This window comes from Ranitomeya variabilis, chromosome 7 (genome assembly GCF_051348905.1).
Source record: "Ranitomeya variabilis isolate aRanVar5 chromosome 7, aRanVar5.hap1, whole genome shotgun sequence".
NCBI lineage: Eukaryota > Metazoa > Chordata > Amphibia > Anura > Dendrobatidae > Ranitomeya > Ranitomeya variabilis.
In genome coordinates, this window is record NC_135238.1 from 79,285,628 (window position 1) to 79,306,476 (window position 20,849).

The window sequence follows — 20,849 nt, forward strand, 5'->3', positions numbered from 1 at the left end:
GAAGGCCACCAGAAGGACCTTGCCACCAAATCCCTGGTACCAAAGATTCCAGGATGACCTGCCAACGCAGAAGAATGAACCTCAGAGATGACTCTACTGGTCCAATCATCAGGAACAAACAGTCTACCAGGTGGGCAACGATCAGGTCTATCCGCCTGAAACTCCTGCAAGGCCCGCCGCAGGTCTGGAGAAACGGCAGACAATATCACTCCATCTTTAAGGATACCTGTGGGCTCAGAATTACCAGGGGAGTCAGGCTCAAAACTCCTAGAAAGGGCATCCGCCTTAACATTCTTAGAACCCGGTAGGTAAGACACCACAAAATTAAACCGAGAGAAAAACAACGACCAGCGCGCCTGTCTAGGATTCAGGCGCCTGGCAGACTCAAGGTAAATTAAATTTTTGTGGTCAGTCAATACCACCACCTGATGTCTGGCCCCCTCAAGCCAGTGACGCCACTCCTCAAAAGCCCACTTCATGGCCAAAAGCTCCCGATTCCCAATATCATAATTCCGCTCGGCGGGCGAAAATTTACGGGAAAAAAAAGCACAAGGTCTCATCACGGAGCAGTCGGAACTTCTCTGCGACAACACCGCCCCAGCTCCGATTTCAGAAGCGTCGACCTCAACCTGAAAAGGAAGAGCAACATCAGGCTGACGCAACACTGGGGCGGAAGAAAAGCGGCGCTTGAGCTCCCGAAAGGCCTCCACAGCATCAGGGGACCAATCAGCAACATCAGCACCCTTCTTAGTCAAATCAGTCAATGGTTTTACAACATCAGAAAAACCAGCAATAAATCGACGATAAAAGTTAGCAAAGCCCAAAAATTTCTGAAGACTCTTAAGAGAAGAGGGTTGCGTCCAATCACCAATAGCCTGAACCTTGACAGGATCCATCTCGATGGAAGAGGGGGAAAAAATGTATCCCAAAAAGGAAATCTTTTGAACCCCAAAAACACACTTAGAACCCTTCACACACAAGGAATTAGACCGCAAAACCTGAAAAACCCTCCTGACCTGCTGGACATGAGAGTCCCAGTCATCCGAAAAAATCAGAATATCATCCAGATACACAATCATAAATTTATCCAAATAATCGCGGAAAATGTCATGCATAAAGGACTGGAAGACTGAAGGGGCATTTGAAAGACCAAAAGGCATCACCAAATACTCAAAATGGCCCTCGGGCGTATTAAATGCGGTTTTCCACTCATCCCCCTGCTTGATTCGCACCAAATTATACGCCCCACGGAGATCAATCTTAGAGAACCACTTGGCCCCCTTTATACGAGCAAACAAATCAGTAAGCAGTGGTAACGGATATTGATATTTAACCGTGATTTTATTCAAAAGTCGATAATCAATACACGGCCTCAAAGAGCCGTCTTTCTTAGACACAAAGAAAAAACCGGCTCCTAAGGGAGATGACGAAGGACGAATATGTCCCTTTTCCAAGGACTCCTTTATATATTCTCGCATAGCCGCGTGTTCAGGCACAGACAGATTAAATAAACGACCCTTAGGGTATTTACTACCCGGGATCAAGTCTATGGCACAATCGCACTCCCGGTGCGGAGGTAGTGAACCAACCTTGGGTTCTTCAAAAACGTCACGAAAGTCAGACAAGAATTCAGGAATCTCAGAGGGAATAGATGATGAAATGGAAACCAAAGGTACGTCCCCATGAGTTCCTTTACATCCCCAGCTTAACACAGACATAGCTCTCCAGTCGAGGACTGGGTTATGAGATTGCAGCCATGGCAATCCCAGCACCAAAACATCATGTAGATTATACAGCACCAGAAAGCGAATAACCTCCTGGTGATCCGGATTAACACGCATAGTCACTTGTGTCCAGTATTGTGGTTTATTACTAGCCAATGGGGTGGAGTCAATCCCTTTCAGAGGTATCGGAGCCTCCAATGGCTCCAAATCATACCCACAGCGTTTGGCAAAGGACCAATCCATAAGACTCAAAGCAGCGCCAGAGTCGACATAGGCGTCCGCGGTAATAGATGACAAAGAACAAATCAGGGTCACAGATAGAATAAACTTAGACTGTAAAGTGCTAATTGAAACAGACTTGTCAGGCTTCTTAGTACGCTTAAAGCATGCTGATATAACATGAGTTGAATCACCACAATAGAAGCACAACCCATTTTTTCGTCTAAAATTCTGCCGCTCGCTTCTGGACAGAATTCTATCACATTGCATATTTTCTGGCGTTTTCTCAGTAGACACCGCCAAATGGTGCACAGGTTTGCGCTCCCGCAGACGCCTATCGATCTGAATAGCCATCGTCATGGACTCATTCAGACTCGCAGGCACAGGGAACCCCACCATAACATCCTTAATGGCATCAGAGAGACCTTCTCTGAAAATCGCCGCCAGGGCGCACTCATTCCACTGAGTAAGCACAGACCATTTGCGGAATTTTTGGCAGTATATTTCAGCTTCATCTTGCCCCTGAGACAAGGACATCAAGGCCTTTTCCGCCTGAAGCTCTAAATGAGGTTCCTCATAAAGCAACCCCAAGGCCAGAAAAAACGCATCCACATTGAGCAACGCAGGATCCCCTGGTGCCAATGCAAAAGCCCAGTCTTGAGGGTCGCCCCGGAGCAAGGAAATTACAATCCTGACCTGCTGTGCAGGGTCTCCGGCAGAGCGAGACTTCAGGGACAAAAACAATTTGCAATTATTTTTAAAATTTTGAAAGTGAGATCTATTCCCCGAGAAGAATTCAGGCAAAGGAATTCTAGGCTCAGACATAGGTGCATGAACAACAAAATCTTGCAAATTTTGTACCTTTGTGGCGAGATTATTCAAACCTGTAGCTACACTCTGAAGATCCATTTGAAACAGGTGAACACAGAGCCATTCAAGGATTAGAAGGAGAGAAAGAGAGGAAGGCTGCAGTATAGGCAGACTAGCAAGTGATTCAATTAAGAGCACACTCAGAACTAGAGGGAAAAAAAAAAAAAAAAAAAATTGTAGCAGACTTCTTTTTTCTCTCCTTTCTCAGCCAGTAATTTAACCCTTTTTTTTGGGCCGGTCAAACTGTCATGATTCTCAATAGCGAGAGAACATAGCCCAGCATATATGAGAACTAGCTCTTGGAAGATGGAAACTATACTGACCATGAACTAAACCTGCCGCACAACTAGAAGTGGCCGGGTAGCATGCCTACGTTTTTTTATCCCTAGATGCCCAGCGCCAGCCGGAGAACTACCTAATCCTAGCAGAGGAAAAGACAGTCCTGGCTCACCTCTAGAGAAATTTTCCCAAAAGGCAGACAGAGGCCCCCACATATATTGGCGGTGATTTTAGATGAAATGACAAACGTAGTATGAAAATAGGTTTAGCAAAAATCGAGGTCCGCTTACTAGATAGCAAGAAGACAGAAAGGGCACTTTCATGGTCAGCAGAAAACCCTATCAAAACACCATCCAGAAATTACTTTAAGACTCTAGCATTAACTCATAACACCAGAGTGGCAATTTCCGCTCACAAGAGCTTTCCAGACACAGTAACGAAACAGCAGCTGTGAACAGGAACAAAATGCAAAAACACACAAGGACAAAAGTCCAACTTAGCTGGGAGTTGTCTAGTAGCAGGAACATGCACAGAAAGGCTTCTGATTACATTGTTGACCGGCATGAAACTGACAGAGGAGCAAGGTTATGGAGCGCCCCCACACCGCCGCAGGGCCGAGGGGTACCCGGAGCCGGGCCTCTAGGTCTCAGTCCTGGGGTTGTCACGGTAGCTAGACCCGGTCCGTGGCCCTGTCTGTCAGTGGGGGACGTCCGGTGCAATATGTGATGTTGTAGCGGTGCAGTTGTGGGGTGCAGGTCGCGGTAAATAACGAGGACACCAGGTTGCAGTCTCTTTACCTCTTTACTGAAGCTCTCTGGGTCCTCAGTCCGGAATACGGCTCACCAGGCTGCGCAAGTCCGGCCGGTCCAATGGCACTTCCAGAGCTCTCCTTGCAGGTGGAAATCGGTGCCTTCCTTCTAGCGCTATGTGTTGCAGTCCTTCCCTGCTGTGCTTACGGAAAGTACCCCACAACTGTTGTGTCTGTTTCTCGTGTTCCCTCACAACAACTTAATTCGCAATGATCTTCCTCGTCCCTCCAAATACTATGGTAGGAACGCACCCGTATGACGGGGAGGCTCGGAGATCTTCCGGGACTCTATCTGCGCCCCTCTCCTGTTGGTACCCCCCTTTGCCTTCCTGGGTGATGCGTGAGACAGTCCGCCTCAAGCTAACTGCCCTGCCGTAGGTCTGAGGTATGGCTTGAAACTCTTTACCTCCTCGGCGTTCCGGCCACCGGTAGTGCGCCTCAGTAAGGTGCTGCCTCTTTCAGCACAACCCTCACTGGTATCTCCTTTCGCTTGATTTCGTTTCTCACTCAGCACAATCTATCTCGCTTCTTAGTCCTTCCTTGGGCACCGCCGCTATGCTGAGCAGGCACGGTCCCTTTACGTTCTTTCCATGCCAAGCCTCTGCCAGGATCCCACCCCTGGCAGAGACCCTACAGTCTCTCCCTTCACAACACCCCCTGCCACAGGGTGTTGCTCCGTTCAATCCCGTCCGCGTTCTCTCTCTAACTTCCTGCCTGACCCCCAGTTTACCCACTATGGTGGGGAGTGGCCTAATGAATAGCACCCTTAGCTCCCCCCGGAGGCCCAGCTGTGAAATGTATTGGTGACTGTGATACCTGCTCAGAGAACTCCTTCCGTGCCATCGAACGCAGCATGGCCCCCCTTAGTGGCTGAACCATGCTACTGCAACGACCAGGACTCTGGGGCGCTGCACTCCCCCCTGGTTAAACACAGTACTCCGGGACTGGGAAGAAAAACAACAATACAGGTTAGCAAAAAGACATACAATTTTGTTGAGTGCAAATAACAATAAGTATACTTAAGTAGGCTTCCCTTTATGGGAGGTGAGGACACTTGTAACGTTACAAACATAATTAACCTTATAATTTACAGAGTATAAATAACTTCTGTTACCCAACCGGGTATTCTATTTAGTGCAATTTTTTTGAAATAATAACTTAACATTGCCTTTAAGAAACTCACACTCTTAGTCTATCAAAGGCCTTCCTATAATCACATTATAAGGCATTTCAACTTTTCATTCTCCTTCTTGTGAACCTGCAGGACCGCCTGTCCCTACGGCACCAGGCCTACTGCCTCTCCTTTCTTCTACAGGACCGCCCTGTTCAGCCAGGGCCTACTGCCTTTCGCTACTATACACAGTATAGACATAACATTCCTTTCGGTTGAAGAACTCTGAGCCAGCTCTACTCGGCCCCTTTAAGGACTCACTCTCTAACCCCTACGGGTTCACTCTCTGTCCTTAGCAATAAAGTAACTTTTCAATGGGGACGCAGGGTTTACCTTCTATCCTCACCCTCATTATTACTTCTCTTACTTTCAACTATGCAGACCTCTACTTCTACCCCTACGGGCTCTCTGCATCTTTCCTGTCTTCAAAACATTATTCAAATTTCACATTTTAACAAATTCAACACATATAACTTAGCATGTAAAACAGTTACATTTCTTTTCAAGGCATCATTATGGCATTACTGTTCTGCAACAGTATCTCTCTCAAGTTCAGTTTCTCACATCCCCTTTAAGAGGAGACCAAGTCTTTCTAAGATAGCTTGTCTCCTCAGCCTACCGGCCCATGCAAAGGTTCCGGCATGGTATCTTCGCAAAGTGTCTTTAACTAGAACCGGTAGGAAAGGTATCTTCGCAAAGTGTCTTTGGCTCAAACAAATAGGACAAATATCTTCGCAAAGTGTCTTTGGCTAAAACCAGTAGGGAGCACCTTTAAGAAGGTGCAACTATTTACAAGGGAAGTTCGAATCATGCACAGTCCATGATTTCTGCAGTTTGTATAACTTTTGTGCAACAACTTCAGAAAAGGAAAACAAACAAAGAGGATCCCGGGTCAACAGAGGGATCCATTAACCCTGGGCGGGTTTAGCAGCAACTTAAAGGAATAAAAGACAAACAGTAACTATTTACATTTTCCATCCAATGATAGTACTTTCAAAACTTTCCACGAGGCACCACCCGGCAGGTGGATCCCTGCAGTTCAGGGTTCAGATCCACTCCTACTGCCAGGTACACCCCATGTGTTCGGGTCTGTTGTATGACCAGATCGTGCGCAGCGATGAAGGTCTGGGTTCCCACTGCTCTCTGCGCTGGCTCCTCAGGAGTCTCAACCACCCGAAGAGGCACTCCCTTGGCCACTGCTGTGGTGGCGGTGATCAACCTGCGGGCTCCAGGTTCCGCAGCCAGGCAGGTGGAGGCGACCGGAGTGGCTTCAGATCGATCACACGGTGACACCTTGGCTACAGGGGCTGGCCTCTCCTGCTTGTACACATTCAGAGCAAACCACCCCTTCTCTCCAAAGTGTCGGGTGTAGGTAACGCTGTCCCCCGGGTAGAGGTCCCGATCCGGGTGACCTTCTCTGAGGTGCGACTCCACATCCCGGCGATTGACAAAGACCTCCGCATACAGCCCCGGTTCCTTGATAAAGCCCCAGCCTCCTCGGAGCTTGAAGATGGTGACAATGCCCTGCCTGCGCGGGGCCTGATGGGTGGTGGGGTCCTTGCGGGCCCGATCCTTAACCGCCAAATCTTTTTGATGGTAGGCCTCCCGTTTGGCCTGATGTATTCTCTCTTCCTCTTGCCACCGCTGTTCTAGCTGGGTCTGATATTCTTCCCAGCTTAGGGCCTGTACCATTTCTCCCTTCTGGGTCTCCACCCCGGGGAACCCCATGAGATTGGATCCAGGGTTCACCCAGCGGCACACCGTGCGCTCCGCACTGACCTCACACGGCAAGGGAGTAGGGGTGATAGGGGCTCGCATACGGTGTTCCATGCCCGTGGCTTCCTCCCATGGTAACAGGCGCTGAAGTCTATGGGTCCCCGGGAGAGGCGGTGCTGCTACGGGACCCACTAACACACCCTCGGCTGGTGGGGCAGGACCAGAGGACTCACCCACCGGTACGAATCCACTTTCCGCAACAGGTCCCGCTGGTTCCTCCGATGTCCGGGAACCCGCTGCCGGCACCGCCTGATGCGGGGCCTGGATTCTCACATTCAATTGGAGGAGCCGGGTATATAAATCCTCCATCTCGGCTCTCAGGAATTTGGTGTTATCCACAGAGGACAGGTTGCTGGGCTCGTCCGGGTAGTCAGGGGAGACTTCCACTTCAACCCCGCTGTCGGGTTCGGAGCTGCTGGCCATAGCGTCCTCCACGTGGGTCGCTTCCTGGTCTTTTTCCCGCTCTCTCCTGCGTGAGCAGTTTCGTTTTCTCTGCCTCCGCCCCCCATTAAGGATCAGGAGGCGGATCTCTGCTGCTGACGGACACGTCCTCACTGCACAGAAATATTTAGACTGGGCGGCCATTACTGTTCGCGCTCTCCAGCTCGGCTACGCCCACTCCACGCCCCTCTTCTCTTCCTGCGCTCTCCTCAGCGCTGCAATGGCGGCGGATTTTGGCGGCAAATGGCACAGCACACAGTCTTGCAATAAAGTACAGTCCAAGCACAGTAAATCACAGTCTCTAGGCACACATGACCTGATTCTTCAGGCTTAAGTAGATCCTGTTCGTGACGCCAAGTTGGAGCGCCCCCACACCGCCGCAGGGCCGAGGGGTACCCGGAGCCGGGCCTCTAGGTCTCAGTCCTGGGGTTGTCACGGTAGCTAGACCCGGTCCGTGGCCCTGTCTGTCAGTGGGGGACGTCCGGTGCAATAAGTGATGTTGTAGCGGTGCAGTTGTGGGGTGCAGGTCGCGGTAAATAACGAGGACACCAGGTTGCAGTCTCTTTACCTCTTTACTGAAGCTCTCTGGGTCCTCAGTCCGGAATACGGCTCACCAGGCTGCGCAAGTCCGGCCGGTCCAATGGCACTTCCAGAGCTCTCCTTGCAGGTGGAAATCGGTGCCTTCCTTCTAGCGCTATGTGTTGCAGTCCTTCCCTGCTGTGCTTACGGAAAGTACCCCACAACTGTTGTGTCTGTTTCTCGTGTTCCCTCACAACAACTTAATTCGCAATGATCTTCCTCGTCCCTCCAGATACTATGGTAGGAACGCACCCGTATGACGGGGAGGCTCGGAGATCTTCCGGGACTCTATCTGCGCCCCTCTCCTGTTGGTACCCCCCTTTGCCTTCCTGGGTGATGCGTGAGACAGTCCGCCTCAAGCTAACTGCCCTGCCGTAGGTCTGAGGTATGGCTTGAAACTCTTTACCTCCTCGGCGTTCCGGCCACCGGTAGTGCGCCTCAGTAAGGTGCTGCCTCTTTCAGCACAACCCTCACTGGTATCTCCTTTCGCTTGATTTCGTTTCTCACTCAGCACAATCTATCTCGCTTCTTAGTCCTTCCTTGGGCACCGCCGCTATGCTGAGCAGGCACGGTCCCTTTACGTTCTTTCCATGCCAAGCCTCTGCCAGGATCCCACCCCTGGCAGAGACCCTACAGTCTCTCCCTTCACAACACCCCCTGCCACAGGGTGTTGCTCCGTTCAATCCCGTCCGCGTTCTCTCTCTAACTTCCTGCCTGACCCCCAGTTTACCCACTATGGTGGGGAGTGGCCTAATGAATAGCACCCTTAGCTCCCCCCGGAGGCCCAGCTGTGAAATGTATTGGTGACTGTGATACCTGCTCAGAGAACTCCTTCCGTGCCATCGAACGCAGCATGGCCCCCCTTAGTGGCTGAACCATGCTACTGCAACGACCAGGACTCTGGGGCGCTGCAGTTATATAGCGACTCCCACATCCTGATAGGAGCAGGTGAACAGAGGGGATGATGCACACAAGTACAATTCCACAAGTGGCCACCGGGGGAGCCCAGAATCCAATTTCACAACATGGATGCTTCTGAGATTGGAGCAGGGGCTGTTCTGTCTCAAAGAAGTTCTGATGGCTCGGTGATGAAACCATGTGCTTTCTTTTCTAGAAAGTTTTCGCCTGCTGAGCGCAATTATGATGTGGGCAATCGAGAGTTGTTGGCCATGAAGTGGGCGTTCGAGGAGTGGCGACATTGGCTTGAAGGAGCCAAGCATCGCGTGGTGGTCTTGACGGATCACAAGAATCTGACTTATCTCGAGTCTGCCAAGTGGTTGAATCCTAGACAGGCTCGATGGTCGCTGTTTTTCTCCCGCTTCGATTTTGTGGTTTCGTACCTTCCGGGCTCTAAGAATGTGAAGGCTGATGCCCTTTCAAGGAGTTTTGTGCCTGATTCTCCGGGAGTTCCTGAGTCGGCTGGTATCCTCAAAGAGGGGGTAATTTTGTCTGCCATCTCCCCTGATTTGCGGCGGGTGCTGCAGGAGTTTCAGGCTGATAGACCTGACCGTTGCCCAGCGGAGAAACTGTTTGTACCTGATAGATGGACTAGTGGAGTTATCTCTGAGGTTCATTGTTCTGTGTTGGCTGGTCATCCTGGAATCTTTGGTACCAGGGATTTGGTGGCTAGATCCTTTTGGTGGCCTTCCTTGTCACGGGATGTGCGTTCTTTTGTGCAGTCCTGTGGGACTTGTGCTCGGGCTAAGCCCTGCTGTTCTCGTGCCAGTGGGTTGCTTTTGCCCTTGCCGGTCCCGAAAAGGCCCTGGACGCATATTTCCATGGATTTTATTTCAGATCTCCCTGTCTCTCAAAGGATGTCGGTTATCTGGGTGGTTTGTGATCGCTTCTCTAAGATGGTCCATTTGGTACCTTTGCCTAAATTGCCTTCCTCCTCTGATTTGGTTCCATTATTTTTCCAGCACATGGTTCGTTTACATGGCATTCCGGAGAACATCGTGTCGGACAGAGGTTCCCAGTTTGTTTCGAGGTTTTGGCGGTCCTTTTGTGCTAAGATGGGCATTGATTTGTCTTTTTCTTCAGCTTTCCATCCTCAGACAAATGGCCAAACCGAACGAACCAATCAGACTTTGGAGACATATCTGAGATGCTTTGTTTCTGCTGATCAGGATGATTGGGTGTCCTTCTTGCCTTTGGCTGAGTTCGCCCTTAATAATCGGGCCAGCTCGGCCACTTTGGTTTCGCCTTTTTTCTGTAATTCTGGTTTCCACCCTCGTTTTTCTTCAGGACAGGTTGAGCCTTCGGACTGTCCTGGTGTGGATTCTGTGGTGGACAGGTTGCAGCAGATTTGGACTCATGTGGTGGACAATTTGACATTGTCCCAGGAGAAGGCTCAGCGTTTCGCTAACCGCCGTCGCTGTGTTGGTCCCCGACTTCGTGTTGGGGATTTGGTTTGGTTATCGTCTCGTTATGTTCCTATGAAGGTTTCGTCTCCTAAGTTTAAGCTTCGTTTCATTGGTCCTTATAAGATTTTGGAAATTCTTAATCCTGTGTCATTTCGTTTGGACCTTCCAGCTTCTTTCACCATCCATAATGTGTTCCATAGGTCGTTGTTGCGGAGATATGTGGCTCCTATGGTTCCCTCCGTCGACCCTCCTGCCCCGGTGTTGGTTGAGGGGGAGTTGGAGTATGTGGTGGAGAAGATTTTGGATTCTCGTATTTCGAGACGGAAACTTCAGTACCTAGTCAAGTGGAAAGGTTATGGTCAGGAGGATAATTCCTGGGTGGTTGCCTCTGATGTTCATGCTGCCGATCTTGTTCATGCCTTTCATTTGGCTCGTCCTGATCGGCCTGGGGGCTCTGGTGAGGGTTCGATGACCCCTCCTCAAGGGGGGGGGGTACTGTTGTGAATTCTGTTCTCGAACTCCCTCCGGTGGTTATGAATGGTACTTCGGTGAGTTCTGTCCATGGACTCCCTCTGGTGGCTGTGAGTGGAGCTGCTGGCTCTAAGGTTCCTTCCTCAGCTGACTTCGTTTAGTTCTAGGCTGCTGCTCTATTTAACTCCACCTAGATCGTTACTTGATGCCAGCTGTCAATGTCCTAGTACTGGTTCAGTTTGCTCTTGGATCTTTCAGATGACCTGTCTACTCCAGCAAAAGCTAAGTCCCTGCTAGCTTATTTGTTTACCACTGTTTTTCTGTCCAGCTTGCTATCATGATTCTGCCTGGTTAGCTGGAAGCTCTGGGATGCAGAGTGGCACCTCCACGCCGTGAGTCGGTGTGGGGTCTCTTTTGCACACTCTGCGTGGTTTTTTGGTAGTTTTTTATGCTGACCGCAAAGATACCTTTCCTATTCTCAAGTCTGTTTAGTTAAGTCTGGCCTCCTTTGCTGAAACCTATTTCATTCCTGTGTTTGTGACTTCCATCTTAACTCACAGTCAATACGTGTGGGCGGCTGCCTATTTCTTTGGGGAATTTCTCTGAGGCAAGTTAGGCCTTATTTTCTATCTTTAGGGGTAGTTAGCTCTTAGGCTGTGAAGAGGCGTCTAGGCAGAGTCAGGTACGCTCCACGGCTATTTCTAGTTGTGATAGGTTTAGGGGTTGCGGTCAGCAAAGCTCCCACTTCCCAGAGCTTGTCCTGTATTACTAGTTTGCTCATCAGGTCATTCCTAGTGCTCCTAACCACCAGGTCACCATAACAGGCTACCATATATTCTATGGAGGGCTGCATTATACTATATGAGGGGGCTGCATTATATTCTATGGGGTTTACATTATATTGTATGGCGGGGCAGCATTATACTCAGGCGGCTACATTATATCATGTGGGGTGGCTACATTATACTCTCTGGGGTGGCAGCATTATACTATATGTGGGCTGCATTATACTGTATCGAGGACTATGGGGAATACATTATACTATATGAAGAACTATGGGGTGCATTATACTATGGAAAGTTAATTGTACTACATGGATGACTATGGCGGTGCATTATACTACAGTATATGGAGGACTATGAGAAGTGTATTATACTATATGGAGGACTGAGCAGTGTATTTTAATATATGGAGGACTATGAGGAGTGTATTATACTATATGAAGGACTGAGGAGTGTATTATACTATGTTGTGAATTTGGATTCTGGGCTCCCCCGGTGGCTACTGGTGGAATTGAACTTGTGACATCATCTTCCCTGTTCACCTGTTCTGATTAGATCTGGGTGTCGCTATATAACCTGGTTTCTCTGTTAGATGCTTGCCGGTCAACAATGTTATCAGAAGCCTCTCTGTGCTTGTTCCTGCTCCCAGACATCTACTAGATAAGTTGGACATTCGTCCATGTTTTGTTTTTGTATTTTGGTTCCAGTTCACAGCTGCAGTTTCGTTACTGTGTCTGGAAAGCTCTTGTTGATCAGGAATTGCCACTCTGGTATTATGAGTTAATGCCAGAGTCCTAAAGTAATTTCTGGATGTGTTTTGTTAGGGTTTTCTACTGACCATGAAAGTATGCTTTCTGTCTTCTGCTATCTAGAAAGCGGACCTCAAATTTGCTAAAACTATTTTCCTGCTGCGTTTGTTGTTTCATCTCATATCACCGCCAATATATGTGGGGGGCTTCTGTCTCCTTTTTGGGCATTTCTCTAGAGGTGAGTCAGGTCTTATATTTCCCTCTGCTAGCATTATTTAGTTCTCCGGCCGGCGCTGGGCATATAGGGATAAAAAGTAGGACATGCTACCTGGCTACTTCTAGATGATGCGGTAGGTTTAGTTCATGGTCAGTATAGTTACATCTTCCAAGAGCTTGTTCCTATTGAGGCTTATGCTAGTTCTCTGGCCATGGAGATCATGACAGTTTGACCGGCCCACTAAAGGGTTAAAATCCTTGGCTGAGAAAGGAGAGAAATAAGAAGTCTGCTGAAAATTTTTTTTTTTTTTTTTTTTCTCTAGTAGTTAGTGTGCTCTTAATTGGATCACTTGCCAGTCTGTCTATGCTGCAGTCTTTCTTTTTTTTCTCTCTCCTTCTAATCTTTGAATGGCTCTATGTTCACCTGTCTATAATGGGTTGTGTTTCTATTGTGGGGATTCTACTCATGTTATATCAGCATGCTTTAAGCGTACTAAAAAGCTTGATAAATCCGTTTCCATTGGCACTTTACAGTCTAAGTTTATTTTGTCTGTGACCCTGATTTGCTCTTTGTCATCTATTACTACGGACGCCTATATCGACTCTGGCGCCGCTCTGAGTCTTATGGATTGGTCCTTTGCCAATCGTTGTGGGTATGATTTAGAGCCTTTGGAGACTCTTATTCCTCTGAAGGGGATTGACTCCACCCCATTGGCTAATAATAAACCACAATACTGGACACAAGTGACTATGTGTATTAATCCGGATCACCAGGAGATTATTCGTTTTCTGGTGCTGTATAATCTACATGATGATTTGGTGCTGGGATTGCCATGGCTGCAGTCTCACAACCCAGTCCTTGACTGGAGAGCTATGTCTGTGTTGAGCTGGGGATGTAAGGGGACTCATGGGGACGTACCTTTGGTGTCCATTTCATCATCTATTCCCTCTGAAATCCCTGAGTTCCTGTCTGATTATCGTGACGTCTTTGAAGAACCCAAGCTGGGTTCACTACCTCCGCACCGTGAGTGCGATTGTGCTATAGATTTAATTCCGGGTAGTAAATACCCAAAGGGTCGTTTATTTAATCTGTCTGTGCCTGAACATACTGCTATGCGAGAATATATAAAGGAGTCCTTGGAAAAGGGACATATTCGTCCATCGTCATCTCCCTTAGGAGCCGGTTTTTTCTTTGTGTCAAAAAAAGACGGCTCTTTGAGACCATGTATTGATTATCGGCTTTTGAATAAAATCACGGTTAAATATCAATACCCATTGCCGTTGCTGACTGATTTGTTTGCTCGCATAAAGGGGGCCAAGTGGTTCTCTAAGATTGATCTCCGTGGGGCGTATAATTTGGTGCGGATCAGGCAGGGGGATGAGTGGAAAACCGCATTTAATACGCCCGAGGGCCACTTTGAGTATTTGGTGATGCCTTTTGGTCTTTCTAATGCCCCTTCAGTCTTCCAGTCCTTTATGCATGATATTTTCCGCGATTTTTTGGATAAATTTATGATAGTGTATCTGGATGATATTCTGATTTTTTCGGATGATTGGGACTCTCATGTCCGGCAAGTTAAGAGGGTTTTTCAGGTTTTGCGGTCTAATTCTCTGTGTGTCAAGGGTTCTAAGTGCGTTTTTGGGGTTCAGAGAATTTCCTTTTTGGGATATATTTTTTCTCCCTCTTCCATTGAGATGGATCCTGTCAAGGTTCAAGCTATTTGTGATTGGACGCAGCCCTCTTCTCTTAAAAGTCTTCAGAAATTTTTGGGCTTTGCCAACTTTTATCGTCGATTTATTTCTGGTTTTTCGGATGTCGTTAAGCCATTGACCGATTTGACTAGACAGGGTGCTGATGTTGCTAATTGGTCCCCTGATGCTGTGGAGGCCTTTCAGGAGCTTAAGCGCCGTTTTTCTTCTGCCCCTGTGTTGCGTCAGCCTGATGTGACTCTTCCTTTTCAGGTTGAGGTCGACGCTTCTGAGATCGGGGCTGGGGCAGTGTTGTCGCAGAAAAGTTCTGACTGCGCCGTGATGAGGCCTTGTGCCTTCTTTTCCCGTAAATTTTCGCCCGCTGAGCGGAATTATGATGTTGGGAATCGGGAGCTTTTGGCCATGAAGTGGGCGTTTGAGGAGTGGCGCCATTGGCTCGAGGGGGCCAGACATCAGGTGGTGGTATTGACTGACCACAAAAATTTGATCTATCTTGAGACCGCCAGGCGCCTGAATCCTAGACAGGCGCGCTGGTCATTATTTTTCTCTCGGTTTAATTTTGTGGTATCGTACCTACCGGGTTCTAAGAATGTTAAGGCGGATGCCCTTTCTAGGAGTTTTGAGCCTGATTCACCCGGCAACTCTGACCCCACAGGTATTCTTAAGGAGGGAGTTATCTTGTCAGCCGTTTCTCCAGACCTGCGGCGGGCCTTGCAGGAGTTTCAGGCGGATAGACCGGATCGTTGTCCGCCTGATAGGTTGTTTGTTCCTGATGATTGGACCAGTAGAGTCATCTCTGAGGTACATTCTTCTGCATTGGCAGGTCATCCTGGAATTTTTGGTACCAGGGATTTGGTGGCAAGATCCTTCTGGTGGCCTTCCCTGTCACGAGATGTGCGAGGCTTTGTGCAGTCTTGTGACGTTTGTGCTCGGGCCAAGCCTTGTTGTTCTCGGGCTAGTGGATTATTGTTGCCCTTGCCTATTCCTAAGAGGCCTTGGACACACATCTCGATGGATTTTATTTCAGATCTGCCTGTTTCTCAGAAGATGTCTGTCATCTGGGTGGTGTGTGACCGTTTTTCTAAGATGGTCCATTTGGTTCCCCTGCCCAAATTGCCTTCTTCTTCCGAGTTGGTGCCCCTGTTTTTTCAAAATGTTGTTCGTTTGCATGGTATTCCTGAGAATATCGTTTCTGACAGAGGAACCCAATTTGTGTCTAGATTTTGGCGGGCATTCTGTGCTAGGATGGGCATAGATTTGTCTTTTTCGTCTGCTTTTCACCCTCAGACTAATGGCCAGACCGAGCGGACTAATCAGACCCTGGAGACATATCTGAGGTGTTTTGTGTCTGCTGACCAGGATGATTGGGTTGCTTTTTTGCCATTGGCGGAGTTCGCCCTCAATAATCGGGCCAGCTCTGCCACTTTGGTGTCCCCGTTTTTCTGTAATTCGGGGTTCCACCCTCGATTTTCCTCCGGTCAGATGGAATCCTCGGATTGTCCTGGAGTGGATGCGGTGGTGGAGAGATTGCATCATATCTGGGGGCAGGTGATGGACAATTTAAAGTTGTCCCAGGAGAAGACTCAGCTTTTTGCCAACCGTCACCGTCGTGTTGGTCCTCGGCTTTGTGTTGGAGATTTGGTGTGGTTGTCTTCTCGTTTTGTCCCTATGAGGGTCTCATCTCCTAAGTTTAAGCCTCGGTTCATCGGTCCGTATAAAATATTGGAGATTCTTAACCCTGTTTCCTTCCGTTTGGACCTCCCTGCATCCTTTTCTATTCATAACGTTTTTCATCGGTCGTTATTGCGCAGGTATGAGGCACCGGTTGTGCCTTCCGTTGAGCCTCCTGCTCCGGTGTTGGTTGAGGGTGAGTTGGAGTACGTTGTGGAAAAAATCCTAGACTCCCGTGTTTCCAGACGGAGACTCCAGTATCTGGTCAAGTGGAAGGGATACGGCCAGGAGGATAATTCTTGGGTCACTGCATCTGATGTTCATGCCTCTGATCTGGTTCGTGCCTTTCATAGGGCCCATCCTGATCGCCCTGGTGGTTCTGGTGAGGGTTCGGTGCCCCCTCCTTGAGGGGGGGGTACTGTTGTGAATTTGGATTCTGGGCTCCCCCGGTGGCTACTGGTGGAATTGAACTTGTGACATCATCTTCCCTGTTCACCTGTTCTGATTAGATCTGGGTGTCGCTATATAACCTGGTTTCTCTGTTAGATGCTTGCCGGTCAACAATGTTATCAGAAGCCTCTCTGTGCTTGTTCCTGCTCCCAGACATCTACTAGATAAGTTGGACATTCGTCCATGTTTTGTTTTTGTATTTTGGTTCCAGTTCACAGCTGCAGTTTCGTTACTGTGTCTGGAAAGCTCTTGTTGATCAGGAATTGCCACTCTGGTATTATGAGTTAATGCCAGAGTCCTAAAGTAATTTCTGGATGTGTTTTGTTAGGGTTTTCTACTGACCATGAAAGTATGCTTTCTGTCTTCTGCTATCTAGAAAGCGGACCTCAAATTTGCTAAAACTATTTTCCTGCTGCGTTTGTTGTTTCATCTCATATCACCGCCAATATATGTGGGGGGCTTCTGTCTCCTTTTTGGGCATTTCTCTAGAGGTGAGTCAGGTCTTATATTTCCCTCTGCTAGCATTATTTAGTTCTCCGGCCGGCGCTGGGCATATAGGGATAAAAAGTAGGACATGCTACCTGGCTACTTCTAGATGATGCGGTAGGTTTAGTTCATGGTCAGTATAGTTACATCTTCCAAGAGCTTGTTCCTATTGAGGCTTATGCTAGTTCTCTGGCCATGGAGATCATGACAATACTATATGGAGGACTGAGCAGTGTATTTTAATATATGGAGGACTATGAGGAGTGTATTATACTATATGGAGGACTGAGCAGTGTATTTTAATATATGGAGGACTATGAGGAGTGTATTATACTATATGGAGAACTGAGTAGTGTATTATACTATATGGAGGACTAAGTGTATTTTAATATATGGAGGACTGAGGAGTGTATTATACTATATGGAGGGGAAGGTCTGTATTATATTCTGCTGGGGGATACATTATATTCTATGGAGAGGTGGGCTGTATTATATTCTATGGAGGGCTACATTATATTCTATGTATTAAATTTACTCTATGTATTAAATGTATTATATTCTATAAGGGATGATTGTATTATACTATATGGAGGACTGAGCAGTGTATTTTAATATATGGAGGACTATGAGGAGTATATTTTAATATATGGAGGACTATGAGGAGTGTATTATACTATATGGAGGACTGAAGAGTGTATTATACTATATGGAGGACTGAGCACTGTATTTTATTATATGGAGGTCTATGACGGGTGTATTATACTATATGGAGGACTATGAGGAGTGTATTATACTATATGGAGGATCGAGGAGTGTATTATACTTTATGGAGGACTATGGGGAGTGTATAGTACTATATGGAGCACTATTAGGTGAGTATTATACTATATGGAGGACTGAGCTGTGTATTTTAATATATGGAGGACTATGAGGAGTGTATTATACTATATGGAGGACTATAAGGAGTGTATTATACTATATGGAGGACTGAGGAGTGTGTTATACTATATGGAGGACTCAGGAGTGTGTTAAACTATATGGGGGACTGAGGAGTGTATTATGCTATATGGAGGACTATGGGGAGTGTATTTTAATATATGGAGGACTATGAGGAGTGTATTATACTATATTTAGGACTATGAGTAGTGTATAATACTATATGGAGGCCTGAGACGTGTATTTTAATCTATGGAGGACTATAGGGAATGTATTATACTATATGGAGGACTATGGAGAGTGTATTATACTCTATGGAGTACTATGGGGAGTGTATTATACTATATGGAGGACTATGGGGCACATTATATTATATGGAGGACTATGGAGTGTGCATTTTACAATATGGAGGACTGTGGTGCACATTATGCTATGTGGAGGACTATGGGGTGTATTACACTGAACAAGCAACATGAAGCATATTCATCAAGTGATAGGATTGTTTATGCGGGAACAAAAATCATTGTTCACAGCAGCACATCACCGGTGTAAACTGTAGATGGGCTGCTGATAACATGATACTGTATGGGGACAGATTGATCCAATAGTGATTGATCTGTTCCCATCATTCTTTCTCAGTTGGTGTAAGGAGGTTGGGAAACAAGCACTGAACGACTTCAATACTGTCGATCACACTCTTTTAGCGGCCTGACCTCAGGGTATGTAAATACAACAGAAATAGTTCTCTGTGATGTCCAATATGTTAGCATTTGGGGCCCCATTTTAAACTTTTCCCTAGGGCCCCACTTTGTCTAAAACTGGCCCTGCATGGCCTGCAATGCTAATGGAGTCTAAAGGATTGTGACACAATAGTCCACCACCATGCCATGATTGGGAACCCTGGCCACTTCATGGCATTCTAAACTGAGGACAATTGGGGATGAAATCTCTGCTTTAGTACTGATGTATACAACTCACATTGTGCTTCTGGTATACAATGACTGCAAAAAAAAAAAAATAGAAAAAAAAGAGCTGTCTGTATCTGAACATTTTAACCTCTTAGTGACCAAGTCATTTTTTTTCAAATCCGTCTTGTGTCACTTTATGTAGTAATAACTCTGGAGGGTGTCAATAAATCAATAGTGATATATTGTCAGGTTTTTGTGACACATTGTACTTTATGTCAGTGGTAAATTTAGGTCAATATTTATTGTGTTTATTTATGAAAATATCATAAATTTTATAAAAATGTAAAAAAATAGCGATTTTCAAACTTTGAATATTTATACCCTTAAACCATACAAAACTTGTACAAAAAAGTTAATAAAAAAACATTACCCCATTTTTTCTTGGGGTACTGATAGAGTTAAAAAGGAAGCCCTTTCTATTTATCTATTTATTTTGATGCCACTGTTGCCATTGACGGCAGGAGCTAGGGGGTTAAATGGTCATGATCAATGCCAGACCCAACCATGGCCAGTGCAGCAGGCGGTGTCAGCTGTAATATACAGCTGACATCTGCTTCATTTTACCATCAGTGGATGCTTTGATGCTATTCTCCTATTTCTCAGGTTACTTAGAGGGACATAAATAGAACTGTGGTCACATGTGTTAAAAAGTGGTAAAAATATGGAATCCTAAATGTTTAATTGATAAGTACAACTTACAAGTTAGTTTTCTTTGTTCATGAAAACCAAAATGGTTTTCATAAGAAACAAACAAAGATATAGAATAAAACTGCATCAGGTGGTAATACCTTGGGAGCAGAACTATTGATGGGGGCGTTGTTGAATGAACCAGATCGATGGAATGCCGTATCTCTCTGACCATTCTTGTAGTCTGGTCGATTATCTGGATCCTCACCTGCTGCATAATATGAGGAAAAACTCAGTCAAGTTGGCATAAAACTTTGCTAGTTACAAATCACAGAAGAGTCAATCAGAATAAAATAAACCGATCAGGGAATAACAGCGGAGGGCAGCTACCGCATATGGATGATCATCAGGCTGATCAAGGAGGACCTGTTACCAGGTCAAAAGTGGAAAGTTTAAGCTTTTATTTTATTCCTGCTGCTCCCCTGAGCAATCATCACCGAACCAGATATATGGGCCTTCTTATTTAGGGCTAATTTTATGATCTTTAAAAGGGGGTATGGTGCACTGAATTCTCTGGGGGCGTGTCTTTAGACAGGGGGAGGGACTCTTTGTAGCCAATAGATGATGGTCCTGAAAGGGAGACACCATTAATTAAATATAAATTGCAATGTGCATTTACGTCTTCAAGCAGAACATCTACAAGATCAGGACATATATCTAACCTTGAAATTCATTCTGTTTATTGGAAATTGGAGACTTTGCTCTTAAGATCTGTGAAACAAAGTGAAACATACATTACACAAAGAGAAAAAAACACTAGAAGAATGTAGTCCCGTGGAAGCGATCTGTGATGCAAGAAACAGACCTAAGATGTCTCAAAAGCGTGAATTTATAATCTGCTCAACCAATAAGAAAGGTTTATATAGATGCAATTATTGAGACAGACATTTACAGAATCAATATCCATTTAGAAAGTGGTACCCGGTATGTAAACCTCAGTCCTAGCACCTTAAAGTAGAGTTGTCACCAAATTTCACAATTCGTGTTTCACTCATTACAAAATAGTTCTCTTAGTCCTGATGAGGAAGTGGTATTTACTGTGAATATCCATGTCAGAACTGATGTATGATCCTTTTTCAAAGTTTACTTCATCTTCCGCCCATCTAGCCTGATTAACAGCTCCTCAGTGCTTCTCCTGCTGCTGAGATCTCACACTGCTCAGTACAAGATACAGCTGTCAGGCTGGATTGGCGGTGATTACATACACTTGGTCTCAAGAATAATTTAATTCCTTAAATGTTCGTGGAATGAAATGCCAGTCTCACATTGATTTTCAAAGTTAATACATCAGTCTCATCAGGTCAAATGGATCGCTTTAATATTGTATGCTGTTTTGTATGTGAAATTTGGTGACAGGTCTGCTTCAACAAGTCCACAATAAATCATCACCTATTTATGGAAGGTCCATCAATGGTCATTATAATCTATGAACTTTGTATCCTTTGATAACTGATAACAGCATCTTATTCTATAAAGTATATAAAGTCTTATAA

At 46.4% G+C, this 20,849-nt stretch overlaps 1 protein-coding gene across 4 annotated transcripts in view; it reads right to left on the bottom strand.

Annotated features, from left to right (window-relative positions):
- Positions 1-20,849, bottom strand: part of CARD11 (caspase recruitment domain family member 11) — a 213,319-nt gene that overhangs the window by 57,883 nt on the left and 134,587 nt on the right. For 3 of the 4 annotated variants that reach the window (XM_077275336.1, XM_077275335.1, XM_077275338.1), the window contains 2 exons: positions 20,019-20,067; positions 19,458-19,567 (listed from right to left, as the gene is read on the bottom strand). In XM_077275336.1, the coding sequence (XP_077131451.1) occupies positions 19,458-19,567; positions 20,019-20,067 (159 nt within the window). The remainder of the gene's footprint in view (positions 1-19,457; positions 19,568-20,018; positions 20,068-20,849) is intronic. The other variant, XM_077275337.1, reaches the window with a different exon arrangement.